Here is a 14,195-nt window from a genome sequence, read left to right as displayed (position 1 = left end):
GTGCTAATGAGGTGCTAGCAAATCCTATAAAGCAAATACATTGTTTAGTTACAGAATTTTTAGGCCAGAAGAAGAGAAATGTTCCTTGAGCAAGCATGGATGAGTCTTCCTAGGAATCAGGGTGGGACTGTACCAAACCATGAGATATCTTCTGAAAAAGAAGACGGAGTTGGAGGAGGTGGAGAGAAGAGGAAGAAGAAGAAGGAGAGGAGGAGGAGGAAGCAGCCTCTAGCCCTCCTAGAAGGAAGATAGCATTGCAAAATGTGAATCAGCCAGTTTTCTCCTGTCTTCCAGTAAATGCGTGAAGTCAGAACTGACTGACCAGGGAATCATTTGTATTTTGTGAAAAATGGATGCTTGGTTCTATGTGGATGCAATGCGCTCTAAGTGCGGTTGAATCCTGACAAGAGAGAAGTACTGTTTTTGGGGGACAGGAGGCGGGCGGGTGTGGAGGACTCCCTGGTCTTTCAAGACCTAACACCGGTCTTGAAAGACCTACATTGACTCCCAGTACGTTTCCGAGCACAATTCAAAGTGTTGGAGCTGACCTTTCAAGCCCTAAACGGCCTCAAAGGCCCAGTAGACCTGAAGGAGCATCTCCACCCCCATCGTTCAGCCCGGACACTGAGGTCCAGCGCCGAGGGCCTTCTGGCGGTTCCCTCCTTGCGAGAAGCAAAGATACAGGTAACCAGGCAGAGGGCCTTCTCAGTAGTGGTGCCCGCCCTGCGGAACACCCTCCCATTTGATGTCAAAGAGAACAACTACCAGACTTTTAGAAGACATCTGAAGGCAGCCCTGTTCAGGGAAACTTTTAATGTTTTATTCTGTTTTTAGTGTTCTGTTTGGGAGCTGCCCAGAGTAGCTGGGGAAATCCAGCCAGATGGGTGGGGTATAAATAATAAATTATTATTATTACTACTACTACTATTACGGGGGTCCTCAGGAGTTGCTCTCCCCCCACCCCCACTTCAGGGCACATTTCCCCCCTGCTTCTGTCTCCTTTTCTTGCACTTGGATTCTCTGCCACTCTCGAGACAGACTCCTGGGGTGGGGTCCCTTTTTCTTTGTTCTGAGGGCCAGGTATGTATCTGGCCAACCCCCTGAGGGCCAAGTGGACGGGGCCAAAGACATCTCTCTTGAAATTTAGGTGGCCAATTTATTATGATTATTCTCTTAGATGGCTTAACACACACACAGCCATTGATGCCCAGGTCCCTGGAGGCTCAGGGAGTAGCAGCGCCCATTTCCGGCTGAGAGGATGTGGTCCTGGGATGCCCTGCTCTGGGTGCGAGGGGATGGCTGCCGTGGCCTCCGTGGGGAGCTGCCCTGGGAGACACTGGGAAACTGGTCCCCAATGCAGCAGCCAGACTCTGGGCTGGGATCCCTCTCTTTATTCCTGGCCTCTCTTTTCCACCTTTTTTTCCTTCCTCGCAGTGGTGTTTTTTTGGGGGGCGGGGGTGGTGTCTAGTCCACCTCCTCATCCAGCTTTGGAAAACCATTTGCAGATGTTTCCTCTGTTGTGCAATGAGGCTGAGTGACGTCATACAGAGTTAAAGTCCCAGGGACTCCTTTGTTTAAAGAAGGGAGATTTTTTCTGAAGGGGGGGACGGAGGGTCAAATGAGTTTGGGATCCTCTGGTCTCCAGGAAGGAGAGTGTTGCAGACCTGGCCCCTCCCTGGCAGGACCCTCTCCTCCCTGATTTGGGGTCCCCCCCTGCAGGAGCAGATCAGGCCCCCCAGGCCTCCTCCCCTGCTGCAGCCCTGGGACCCCCACCAGATCCCAGAGAGAGAGGAGACTCACCAGATCCCAGAGAGAGAGGAGACTCACCAGATCCCAGAGAGGAGACTCACCAGATCCCAGGAGGGGGCAGCGAGGCAGCCCTTGCAGGAGAGACACCAATGCAACACCCCCCTTCCTTGCAGGGAAGGACTGGGGAGGGAGGGGCCTTGGCTCTGGAGGACCTGCCCCCCCCCCCCGCTTCCTGCCCTCTCTAGGAAGGCAGCTCGGTCCCCTTTAACCCTTGCAATGCCGAGTCCCCCAGCTCAGCCCTTCCTCCCCGAAGAGATCCCGGCTGGCGAAGGGTCTCTCTAATCCATCGCTGCAGCGCAGAAAGGGGGGGGTGGAGGTCCGGAGACGGGGAGCAACTGGGGCGGAGCGCGGAGCCTGTGCAACTGCTTCCCCCCCTTTCCCTCCCGGCTGGACCAGAGCAGCTTCTCCTGGGGGGGCCACCCCCTCCCCCCCCACAGAGACAGACATATTCAAGGAACCGTTTGAAAGCCGATTTTGCGGGGAGGGGGCGCCTATCCCCTGGGGGGGAGATGTCCTTGCCACTTTCTTGCTAGATAAGGCCCTGATCCCTGGGTCATCCAGTCCAACCCCAGCAATGCAGGAATCTCAGCTGAAGCATCCATGGCAGATGGCCCTCCGATCTGTTCTTAGAAACCTCCAAGGAAGGAGAGTCCCCCACCTGCCAAAGAGCTCTTAGGTGTCCCTCAAGGCAGCGGGTCCTGAGTTCCAGCCCTGCTGAAATAATGGCGCTGGCTGCCAAGGAGGAACCAAGCAAAGTTCAAAATAACTGATGGTGATAATAATAATAATAATAATAATAATAATAATAATAATAATAATTTATTATTTATACCCTGCCCATCTGGCTGGGTTTCCCCAGCCACTCTGAGCGGATTACAACCAAATATTAAAAACACATTGAAACCTCAGTCATTAAAAACTTCCCTTACCAGGACTGCCTTCAATTGTCTTCTAAACATCAGATAGTTGTTACCAGTGTGGTGGTGTGGTTAAGAGCGGTAGTCTCGTAATCTGGGGAACCGGGTTCACTTCCCCACTCCTCCACCTGCAGCTGCTGGGTGACCTTGGGCTAGTCACACTTCTCTGAAGTCTCTCAGCCCCACTCACCTCACAGAGTGTTTGTTGTGGGGGAGGAAGGGAAAAGGAGATTGTTAGCCGCTTTGAGGTTCCTTCGGGTAGTGAGAAAGCGGGATATCAAATCCAAACTCTTCTTCTTCTTCTTCTTCTTTTCTTTAACATCTGATGGGAGGGTGTTCCACGGCACGGGTGCCACTACCAAGAAGGCCCTCTGCCTGGTTCTCTGTAACTTGGCTTCTCGCGGTGCAGAACTGCCAGAAGGCCCTCGGAGCTGGACCTCAGTGTCCAGGCAGAACAAGGGGGGAGGGGGAGACGCTCCTTCAGGTATACTGGGACTTTGAGGCCGTTTAGGGCTTTCAAGGTCAGCACCAACACTTTGAATTGTGCTCAGAAACGTCCTGGGAACCAATGTAGGTCTTTCAAGACTGATGTTATGTGGTCTCGGTGGCCGCTCCCAGTCAGCAGTCTGCCTCCCGCATTCTGGATTAGTTGTAGTTTCCAGGTCACCTTCAAAGGTAGAACTGTCCACCCCCCAAAACAGTCCTTCTGTCTTGTCAGGATTCAACCTGAATGCATTAGCTGCCATCCATCCTCCAACTGCCTCCAGGCACTCACACAGGACCTTCACCGCCTTCACTGGTTCTGATTTGAAAGAGAGGTAGAGCTGGGTATCATCTGCAAACTGATGGACACCCAGCCCAAACCCCCTGATGATCTCTCCCAGCGGCTGCATGTAGATGTTGAAAAGCAGGGGGCCGGTCCACTGTCCCTCAGACCTTGTGGGGGGGGGCGGACAATATTTGCAGGGGTGGAGAACGAATTCCTATACCCCACAAATAACCCAGAGATGCATTTTTAATAAAAGCACACATTTTTCTCATGTAAAAACACACTGATTCCTGGGCTGTCAGCGGGCCGGATTTAGAAGGCAATTGGGTCGGATCCAGCCCCTAGGCCTTAGTTTGTCTACCCATGCTCTAGATGGTCCAGAAGGATGTTATGGTCGATGGTATCAGAAGCCACTGAGAGATCCAGCAGAACTAGGAAACAGCTCTCACCTTTGTCCCTAGCCCGCCGGAGATCATCAACCAGTGCGACCAAGGCAGTTTCAGTCCCATGACGAGGCCTGAATCCCGACTGGAAGGGATCCAAATGGTCCGCTCCTTCAAGGCGTGCCTGGAGTTGTTCAGCTCAATCACCTTGCCCAAGAATAGAAGATTTGAGACTGGGCAATAGTTGGCCATATTGGCCGGGTCTAAAGATGGTTTCTTAAGAAGCGGTTTAATGACCACCTCTTTCAGCGGGTCTGGGAAGGCTCCCTCACAGAGGGAAGCATTCACCAGCCCACAGAGCCCATCACCCAGCCCTTCCAGACTCGCTTTTATAAGCCAGGATGGGCAAGAATCCCCCCCCTGTTCTCCCCCTCTAAAACAAGGTGTGTCCTATGGTCGGGTGCGTCCTATAGAGCGAAAAATACGGTAAATTAACTTACGTGGACCTGAGTGAAAACTATATACACAATACCCCCTGGTGTCCAGGGTGAGAACTTCAATACATAACAGAAACGTGCTAAGAGGAAGGGACGCTTGGCAGACCCTCACCAGGATCAGCTCCCGCCTGGAAGCCTATGTCTCCTCGCTGTGGAAGGAGGTGTGGATCCAGAATTGGCCTCCACAGTCACTTACGGACTGTCTGTTAAAACCGTGTTTATGGAAGGCAATCTTACTCAGCTATGAGTGATCGCCAAAGAAGAAGAAGAAGAAGAAGAAGAAGAAGAGGGGCCTACTCTGCGACTCTGAGGATATTTCAGTTCCATAAATATGTCAATCAATCTATGGGTGTGGGGGGGAGGGGGCGCGTCCCCCCAGGAGAAGCTGCTCTGGTCCAGCCGGGAGGGAAAGGGGGGGGAGGCAGTTGCACAGGCTCCACGCTCCGCCCCAGTTGCTCCCCATCTCCGGACCTCCACTCCCCCCCCCCCCAGCGATGGATTAGAGAGACCCTTCGCCAGCCGGGATCTCTTCAGGGAGGAAGGGCTGAGCTGGGGGACTCGGCTTGGCAAGGGTTAAACGGGACCGAGCTGCCTTCCTAGAGAGGGCAGGAAGCGGGGGGGGGGCAGGTCCTCCAGAGCCAAGGCCCCTCCCTCCCCAGTCCTTTCCTTGCTTTGGGGTCTCTCCTGCAAGGGCTGCCTCGCTGTCCCCTCCTGGGATCTGGTGAGTCTCCTCTCTCTCTGGGATCTGGTGAGTCTCCTCTCTCTCTGGGATCTGGTGGGGGTCCCAGGGCTGCAGCAGGGAAGGAGGCCTGGGGGGCCTGATCAGGGAGGAGAGGGTCCTGCCAGGGAGGGGCCAGGTCTGCCACGCTCTCCTTCCTGCAGAGCAGAGGATCCCAAACTCATCTGGCCTTCTGCCCCCCCTTTCTTTAAACAAAGGAGTCCCTGGGACTCTCTGTGACGTCTCTCATCGTCATTGCACAACAGAGGGAACAGGTGCAAGTGGTTTTCCAAAGCTGGACGAGGAGGTGGACTAGACACCTCCCCCCCAAAAAAAAGGTGGAAAAGAGAGGCCAGGGATAAAGAGAGGGATCCCAGCCCAGAGTCTGGCTGCTGCATTGCAAACCAGTTTCCCAGTGTCTCCCAGGGCAGCTCCCCACGGAGGCCACGGCAGCCATCCCCTCGCACCCAGAGCAGGGCATCCCAGGACCACATCCTCTCAGCCGGAAATGGGCGCTGCTACTCCCTGAGCCTCCAGGGACCTGGCCTCAGTGGCTGTGTGTGTGTTAAGCTATCTAAGAGAATAATCATAATAAATTGGCCGCCTAAATTTCAAGAGAGATGTCTTTGGACCCTGTCCACTTGGCCCTCAGGGGGTTGGCCAGATACATTCCTGGCCCTCAGAACAAAGAAAAAGGGACCCCACCCCAGGAGTCTGCTTTCTTTGTCTTCTCCTTCTTCTCCTCCTCCTCCAGATACCTCATGGTTTGGGCTGTGGTGCAATCCAGCCCTGGTAATAATAATAATAATAATAATACCCCACCCACTCTTGGTGTCTCCCAATAGAATACTAAAAACAGAATGAAACATCAAACATTTAAAACTTCCCTAACAGGGCTGCCTTCAGGTGTCTTCTAAACATCAGATAGTGGTTTATTTCCTTCACATGTGATGGGAGGGCATTCCACAGGGCGGGCGCCACTACCGAGAAGGCCCTCTGCCTGGTTCCCTGTAACCTCTTTTCCCGCAATGAGGGAACCGCCAGAAGGCCCTCGGAGCTGGACCTCAGGCTGAACGATGGGGGGTGGAGATGCTACTTCAGGTCTACTGGGCTGATGCCATTTAGGGCTTTAAAGGTCAGCACCAGCACTTTGAATTGTGCTTGGAAATGTACTGGGAGCCAATATAGGTCTTTCAGGACTGGCGTTATGTTGTCTTGGCGGCCGCTCCCAATCACCAGTCTTGCTGCCGCATTCTGGATTACGGTAGTTGTAGTTTCTGGGTCACCTTCAAAGGTAGCCCCACGTAGAGCGCATTGCAGTAGTCCAAGTGGGCGATAAGCAGAGCATGCACCACTCTGGTGAGACAGTCCTCAGGCAGATAGGGTCTCAGCCTGCGTACCAGATGGAGCTGGTAGACGGCTGCCCTGGACACAAAATTGACCTGCGCATTCATGGACAGCTGTGAGTCCAAAATGACTCCCAGACTGCACACCTGGTCCTTCAGGGGCACAGTTGCCCCATTCAGGACCAGGGAATCCCCGACACCTGCACCCCACCGGTTCCCCAAAAGAGTACTTCTGTCTTGTCAGGCTTCGACCTCAATTTGTTAGCCACCAACCAACCAACCAACCAACCAACCGCCTCCAGACACTCACACAGGACCTTCACCGCCTTCACTGGTTCTGATTTAAAAGATAGGTAGAGCTGGGTATCATCTGCATATTGATGAACACCCAGCCCAAACTTCCTGCTGATCCCTCCCAGTGGCTTCATATATATGTTAAAAAGCATGGGGGAGAGGACGGAACCCTAAGGCACCCCACAAGTGAGAGCCCAGGGGTCTGAACGCTCATCCCCCACCACCACTTTCTGAACACGGCCCAGGAAGAAGGAGCAGAACCACTGTATGACAGTGCCCCCAGCTCCCAGCCCCTCTAGCCGGTCCAGAAGGATGTCGTGGTCGATGGTATCAAAGGCTGCTGAGAGATCCAGCAGAACTAGGAAGCAGCTCTCACCTTAGCCCGCCAGAAATCATGAACCAGCGTGACCAAGGGAATTTCAGTCCCATGGTGAATCCCGACTGGAAGGAATCCAAATGGTCCGAATCCTCAAGGCGTGCCTGGAGTTGCTCAGCAACCACCCGCTCAATCACCATGCCCAAAAATGGGAAATGTGAGACTGGGCGATAGTAGGCTATATTGGCCTGGTCCAAAGATATGTTTTTTAAGAAGCGGTTTAATAATTGCCTCTTTCAGCGGGTCTGAGAAGGCTCCCTCACAGAGGGAAGCGTTCACCACCCTGCAGAGCCCATCACCCAGCCCTTCCCGGTTCACTTTTATGAGCCAGGATGATCAAGGAGAAAGGTGGTCAGTTTCACTTGTCCAAGCAGCCTGTCCACATCCTTGGAGGTAACAAACTTGAACTGATCCCACGCAACCTGACTAGACGGGACTCTAGCACTCTCCCACCCTGGCCCTGCTCCCACGGTGGAGTCTACCTCTTTCCAAATCTGAGTGACTTTATCTGCAAAAAACTTTGCCAAATCATTGCAGGAGATCTTAGGGTCCTTTTGAGGCCCCAATGATGCAGGTGGTTCCACTAAATTGCGAACCACCTGAAAGAGTCTCCTGGTGTTGTTTTCTGCAGATGCAATAGAGGCAGTTTAGACAGCCATCGTCACTTGGTAGGCTCAACATTGAGCTCTAACCCATATCTGGTCAGATTCAGAGTGTGTTTTCTGCCACTGACACTCTAGCCATCTCAGTGATTGTTTCATCGCCCTCAGATCCGGGGAAAACCACGGGGCTGTCCAGGCTCCATGCAATCGAAGAGGTCGATTTTGAACCAGGCCATCGATAGCCTGGGTTAACTCCACATTCCAGGGGCCACATGGAAATCAGCTGAAAGGCCATCAACATGGGATAAAACATCCCCTCCTCCTTTCTGGAAACCATTTGGATCCATTAAGTACCAGGGGTGGGCCATCCAAATTGGTTCCTCCTCCCTGCAGAGGGAAAGGGTTGTGGAGAAGTCCAGTTGCACCAGGAAGTGATCCGACCATGACACTTCTTTTGTTTTGGTTTCACTTCATGTCAGATCACCCACATCCATAGAGGTGAACATGCCAGGTCAAGTCCTCCATCCAAGTCGTGGTCTTATGAATCATTGACCTGGCATTGCACAGCAGCCCCTTCAGGTCACGTGGGTCTCCCTTGCTGATTCCAGTATCCTTCTGGTCAAGACCAGACCCGGAGGGAAGGATAGTCCTCAAACAATGACTAAACCGGCCTCCTCGGTAATGACGTGGTCTGGTCTTAGTGCAACTCCTCCTCCTACCCGTGATCACTGTGATCGGGTGTCCCAGTGCTTCCCCCCCCCCCGGGAACCCGCCCCCTGCCATTCTGTTGAATGGGGCCGACTCCCAGACAGCCGTTACCCTCTCACCTAAAGAACAAAACTATACAAACTATACAAAAAATAAAAATATTTACTAATAATAATAAAAACTTTTACGTAAGAAAGCATTTGCTTTGTAGGATGGGCAAGAGCTTCTCATTAAGAGGGAACTTGGCAGAAGACCAAAGGGTTCCTTCCGATCTCTGAGAGGCTTCCAGAGAGCACAGATGGATGAGCGAGACTCAGCTGGCCCTGGAGCAAGAAGGGGCCATGCCAACCAAACTGGGAGCAGTGGGGGATTCTGGGAAAACTCTGTGCAGAAGATCCTGGGTGAGGAGGACACCCTCCACTCAGAGGTGCGGATCCAGCAGTTTGGGAGGTTCTGCTGCCAGGAGGCCAAAGGACCCCGAGAGGTTTGCAGCCGACTCTACCACCTTGACCGTCAGTGGCTGAAGCCAGAAAGGCACACGAAGGCTGAGATGCTGGACCTGGTGATCTTGGAGCAGTTCCTGGCTGTCCTTCCCCTGGAGATGGAGAGCTGGGTGAGGGACTGTGGAGCAGAGACCAGTTCCCAGGCGGTGGCCCTGGCTGAAGGTTTCCTCCTGAGTCAGGCAGAGGAGAGAAAGCAGGCAGAGAGAAAGCAGGTGAGAGAGAGTTTGCCCTGGATACTCCCAAGGGGCTCCAAACAGGATGATGAACATCCCATAATGCTTTAGTGATGACCCATCCTTTTTCTGGGAAAGTATCCATGGAATGAGATCTAACACCCTGAATGTTTTTGTCTTTGTCATTCTCTTTCTAATATTTCTCCCCATTCTGTTTTTAATCCTTGTTGCTCTTTCAGAAAAGGGATCGTTTTGCAGAAATGGACCTGGATTCCTGTGAGGCAGAGAGGCCTCCGTTGGACACCAGAGAGAGGCCACTGGGTAAGGAGGAAGGCGGTTTTTCTCCATTTGGTCTCATTCTGTTGGTTTTCCATATAATCTCTGGGTTCTTTTCATCAAGCTTTTTTTTGGGGGGAGGGGGAGTTGGGAAGAAGGGTCCAGAGGAGGAGAGATGTATTTCTGCACGACTAACATATGAAATGGGCACAAACGTCCAAATGCTCTCAGCAGGAGAGGCTTTCTGAAAGGCCCATCTGTAGTTAGAGATGCCCTGTTTCACCTGTGAGAGAAGCAGGCACTCCTGGCATCCTGCTTACCTTTTTTCTCTTCTAGGTGACAGAATGATGCCGGCAAAACCTCCTGGTCCATCTTTTCATGGAGGCAGAAAGGAAACAGTGGCTGTGGAACCAGATCAGGTCAGGGGAAGCTGCCTTGTGGGGACAGAGGCCGAGGGATGGAGCAATGTCATGGACTGGTTGGGCACAGAGGAATGGTGGGAGGAAGCGGCCAGGGAACCAGGAAGGGAAGAGGTCTCAGCCCAAGGAGTGGAGGTGGAGGAAGGATGAGCGGTCAGAGGGAGAAGAGGGAGAAGCCTGGGAAGAGGAGGTGTCAGAAGCTGAAGGGATAACAGGGCTTAGTGAGCTGGGAGACTCTGAGGCAGAATGCAGTGCAGAATCAGAGGCAGAAGAGGAAGGAGGCGAGTGGAGGAGGGAGGTCGAAAGGCAGAGGTGAGTCAGGAGAAGGAGGAGCCACCGGGGGCTCCCTCTCCTTCTGCCAGAAGCCACCCTCCCTGCTTGTCTCTCAAAGCCAAGAGAGGTCTAACATGGAAGAGCAAAGGCAGGCTGCACACTGGCGCACTGTTCAATCATATGCCAGAAACCCAGAGAGGAGGGGGCTTGGAAAGCTGTGGGGAGTCGGGGGACTTCACTCTCAGCAATTGATTTTGTGGAGGAAGACACTGTCATAAAATTCTACTCAATATTGATCCAGAGCAGAAGTCCAATGTATAGTTAGCAGAGTAAAACCTAAACATGTTACAGGATCCCCCAAAATAGACCAGAGGCAATTGTATTTCATCCAGCAGAGCTTTAATTGCTACTGAAGGCAAATGAGGATACTGGTCACAAATCCAAAATGTACAGGATTGGCCCTCTCCATAAGAAATCCAGTTGCAGCAGACTTAAACTTAACTTATAATAAGTCTAAACCTTATCACTCAGCATACTATGTACAGAACACCAGAAGGAAGAGAGAGAGAAAGAGAAAGTGAAACCCAGGCTCCTTCTGGCCTCTTCTTATAGTCAGCATGACCTTGACAGAAGAGTTAACAGAACCACTTTAAACCAGCTGTACTCTGCTTCTCTGAAGGAATAATCAGGAACTTTCTGCTTGTTTCTTTTATTCAGAGAAGCTTCCAGAACCCTCTTGAACTAATTAGAATAGAATAGACAATATCAGATCCATCCTTTCTGCACTAAGAAATGCAAACTGACAGACCCTCAGGGAATGAGCTTCTCTTCTCATTAGGCCTGAAACTCAGCCAAGCCTGTGAATATCGTGTTCTTGCTGATAAAGAGTTACCGTATTTTTCGTCCCATAGGACACTCCGTCCCATAGGACACACCTAGTTTTTGTTACAAAAAAGGAGCAATGCAGAAGCGAGCTCCAGGTGGCTGGAATGGAAAACAGGATGTTGATGTTATGGGACTGTACCGTGGGAACAGGGGACGGTCTATTCAGTGCACTGAGCGCCGGATGTTAGCTCAGAGTGGCACATGACCCTGTACTGGAAGTACATGGGTGGAGTTTATTCTCTCTCTGCAGTTGGTGATGAAAGTGTACAGACATGATTTCTCTGTACTGCTGGAAAGACAGGAATAAAAGCATGTAAATATATTTCTGTCTGTCTCTATCCCCTCCCTGGGAATGGGAGGGGGAGGAATGGTGTGTTCTTCTTCACGTTGGGAAGAATCGCCGAGGGAGACCTCCCCTGGTCTTGCCGGGAGTCGCTGGCAGGGAGGTCAACAAGGATTCAAGCCAGGCACCTGGAGGGTGGCCAATTCCTCTGAACTTCGCTGGCTCTGCTGGCTTGAATCAACAGTTTTTTGGGGGGGAAATAAAGGAAAAAATTTTTCCTTTATTTCCCCCCCAAAAGCAGGTCGGGGAAACCGAACCATGTCGAGGAACAGCGGGATGGCGGCGCTGCGCCTCCCTGATGTCCCCTGAGCTTGTGGGGCTGGCTGATGTCTGCCGGGCGGCAGGCTGCTATCCGCAGCGTGGGGAGCCCTGCGGGAAACTCCTGCAGGGCTCCCCACGCTGCGGATGTCTGTCCGGCGGGCGGGGCGCTCTGCTTGAGGGCACCCCGCCCACCGGGCGGCAGGCTGCTATCTGCAGCCTAGACAGCCCTGTAGGACCTCCCGCAGGGCTGCCTAGGCTGCGGATGTCTTCCTGAAGCCTGGAGCGCACCGACCCCTCTCGCTCTCCAAGCTTCAGCGAAAGCCTGCATACGCACCCAGATTTCCCCTTCATTTTTGGAGGGGGGAAAGTGCGTCCTATAGGGCGAAAAATACGGTAACTCCAGCTGTGAACTGTGAGATTTCCTGCCCAGATAACTCTGTGGCGCCAGCTGTCAGGGAGGATTCAGAGGAGCAATGGACAGAAGAGGCAGAACAGGGGGCAGAGACCGGTCAGGGGGAGCCGGGGCTCAGGGAGGCTGAAGAGCCCCTCAACCACCTAGAGGCTCAGGAAGGAAGCTGAGACTCCGGAAGGGAGGGGGCTTTCAAATCAGCACAGACAAGAAGGGAAATGAAACATAAGGATCAAAGACATCTTGTGCAGGAATCGTAGGAAGCCGCTCCCCGAATCTGACTCAACAGGTTTGGACGCGTAATTCTGAACTGTAGCTGTTTCTTGTGTATGTGTAATAAAGACTGTAAATACCACGCTGACTGTGCCAAAGTGTTACTGCAAAGGGGAAACACCACCTTTACACCAGCCTTCTGAATGCCGCCAGTAGGATTCATCTGTAGTTGCAGTTTTCATGGAATTCTAGAGTTGAAAGGGACCCCAAAGGTCATCAAGTCCCACCCCCTGCATTGCAGGAGTCTCAGCTAGATCCTCCAAGACAGATGGCCATCCAAACTAGGCTTGTTTTATTTCTATATTGAACACTGAATGCTAAAATAGGCTTCTAAGCGGTGGACAGACGAGTACAAATAATGTCCAGGATTCTCCTACCCAGCCCCATCGGCTGTGAAATATAGCCTGCCCCCCATTCCTCCCTCTCTCCATGCCCCCTTGAACCCCTTGAATTTGGCTGTAGGGCAATGGGAGGGAACCTCCTCAGAACAACTCACGAGGAGAGGGGAAAGTGGATCCTTCCATCAGGGAAACTGGGATGTTGCGTAGGCAGAATGACTTGAAAAACACCAACTGGAGTACCACCTAGTTACAAAACATGGCTGCTCCCAGTCACCAGTCTAGCTGCCGCATTCTGGATTAGTTGTAGTTTCCGGGTCACCTTCAAAGGTAGTCCCAGGTAGAGCGCATGGCAGTAGTCCAAGCGGGAGATAACCAGAGCATGCACCACTCTGGCGAGGCAGTCTGCGGGCAGGGAGGGTCTCAGTCTGTGTACCAGATGGAGCTGGGAGACAGCTGCCCTGGATACAGAATTGACCTGCGCCTCCATGGACAGCTGTGAGTCCAAATTGACTCCCAGGCTGCGCACCTGGTCCTTCAGGGGCACAATTACCCCATTCAGGACCAGGGAGTTCCCCACACCTGCCCACCCTCTGTCCCCCAAAAGAGTACTTTCTGTCTTGTCAGGATTCGACCTCAATCTGTTATAACAGAGCATTGTGTAGCAGATCATATTTCTGCTGTCTCAGAGGAGGACATTTCCCTTTTTCTTTTAGGGTCCAGTGTGCTTTGAAGATGTCGCTGTTTGTTTCACGGATGAGGAGTGGGCGTTGCTGGATCCTGACCAGAGAGCTCTGCATAAGGACGTCATGGAGGAGAATCGTGGGATCATGGCCTCTCTTGGTAAGGCTCCCTGTGGGATCGTCCTATCTGCCTGGAAATTCAAAAAATACCTCTACGTGACAAACCTCATACATTTCCGCAGAGCTCAACAGCGCCCCCCACAACACCTGGGAACCTAACACCCCCACAATAAACCTTGAACAGCAAATTCCAGTTTTTTCTGTGAACCATCTTCCTCCAGTTCTGCCTTTTTGTACCACGATTCGGCTGGTCTGAACTGCCCAGGCATCTTAAATGTCAGCTTCAGAGTTGTTAGGAAAGATAAGTAGCTTCTGTCAGGTCTTCTGAAGAAGTAGAAGGGTTTGGATTTGATATCGCGCCTTTCACTCCCCTTCAGGAGCCTCAAAGCGGCTAACAATCTCCTTTCCCTTCCTCCCCCACAACAAACACTCTGTGAGGTGAGTGGGGCTGAGAGACTTCAGAGAAGTGTGACTAGTCCAAGGTCACCCAGCAGCTGCATGTGGAGGAGCGGAGACGCGAACCCGGTTCCCCAGATTACGAATCCACTGCTCTTAACCACTACACCACACTGGCTCTTTCTGTTTTTGTTTTTGCTGCTGTCAGTCTTGGGTTGACCAAAGAGATGCCTGACATTGGCGATGGAGGGGAAGCCATGACTGGGCCAACCAAAATCTGTCCTAGAGAAGAGCCAGGCTGATTGAACCTCAGGTAGTAGAATCAGTGATAATTGTTGCGTTCGCAAAGCAAAGGAAGGATTGAACTCTGATTAATAAGAATACACACAGAGGCTTGAACAAGCAAGACTCTGGGAAGGGTGCG

At 52.3% G+C, this 14,195-nt stretch overlaps 3 protein-coding genes across 13 annotated transcripts in view; 2 read left to right on the top strand and 1 right to left on the bottom strand.

The window, feature by feature from the left end:
- LOC128412063 (zinc finger protein 436-like) overlaps positions 1–14,195 on the bottom strand; it is a 130,442-nt gene that overhangs the window by 12,000 nt on the left and 104,247 nt on the right. Inside the window, exon 1 of one of the 8 annotated variants that reach the window (XM_053384909.1) lies at positions 1,774–1,819. The exons of the other annotated variants lie outside the window; for them this stretch is intronic. The gene's annotated coding sequence lies outside the window, so the exon portion shown is untranslated. Of the gene's footprint in view, positions 1–1,773; positions 1,820–14,195 lie in introns of those variants that run through there. 8 annotated transcript variants of the gene reach the window in all.
- The window catches only part of LOC128412058 (zinc finger protein 436-like), a 41,490-nt gene continuing 32,294 nt past the window's right edge, over positions 5,000–14,195 (top strand). For 2 of the 4 annotated variants that reach the window (XM_053384894.1, XM_053384891.1), the window contains exon 1: positions 5,000–5,096. The gene's annotated coding sequence lies outside the window, so the exon portion shown is untranslated. Of the gene's footprint in view, positions 5,124–14,195 lie in introns of all 4 variants that reach the window. The other 2 variants (XM_053384892.1, XM_053384893.1) reach the window with 2 other exon arrangements.
- Positions 8,636–14,195, top strand: part of LOC128412026 (zinc finger protein 420-like) — a 342,858-nt gene continuing 337,298 nt past the window's right edge. The window contains exons 1-3 of the mRNA XM_053384809.1: positions 8,636–9,134; positions 9,335–9,416; positions 9,708–9,790. Coding sequence (XP_053240784.1) covers positions 8,718–9,134; positions 9,335–9,416; positions 9,708–9,790 — 582 coding nt within the window. The 5' untranslated portion in view covers positions 8,636–8,717. The remainder of the gene's footprint in view (positions 9,135–9,334; positions 9,417–9,707; positions 9,791–14,195) is intronic.

This window comes from Podarcis raffonei, chromosome 4 (genome assembly GCF_027172205.1).
Source record: "Podarcis raffonei isolate rPodRaf1 chromosome 4, rPodRaf1.pri, whole genome shotgun sequence".
Taxonomy (NCBI): domain Eukaryota; kingdom Metazoa; phylum Chordata; class Lepidosauria; order Squamata; family Lacertidae; genus Podarcis; species Podarcis raffonei.
This window is presented reverse-complemented; position numbering and strand designations above follow the sequence as displayed.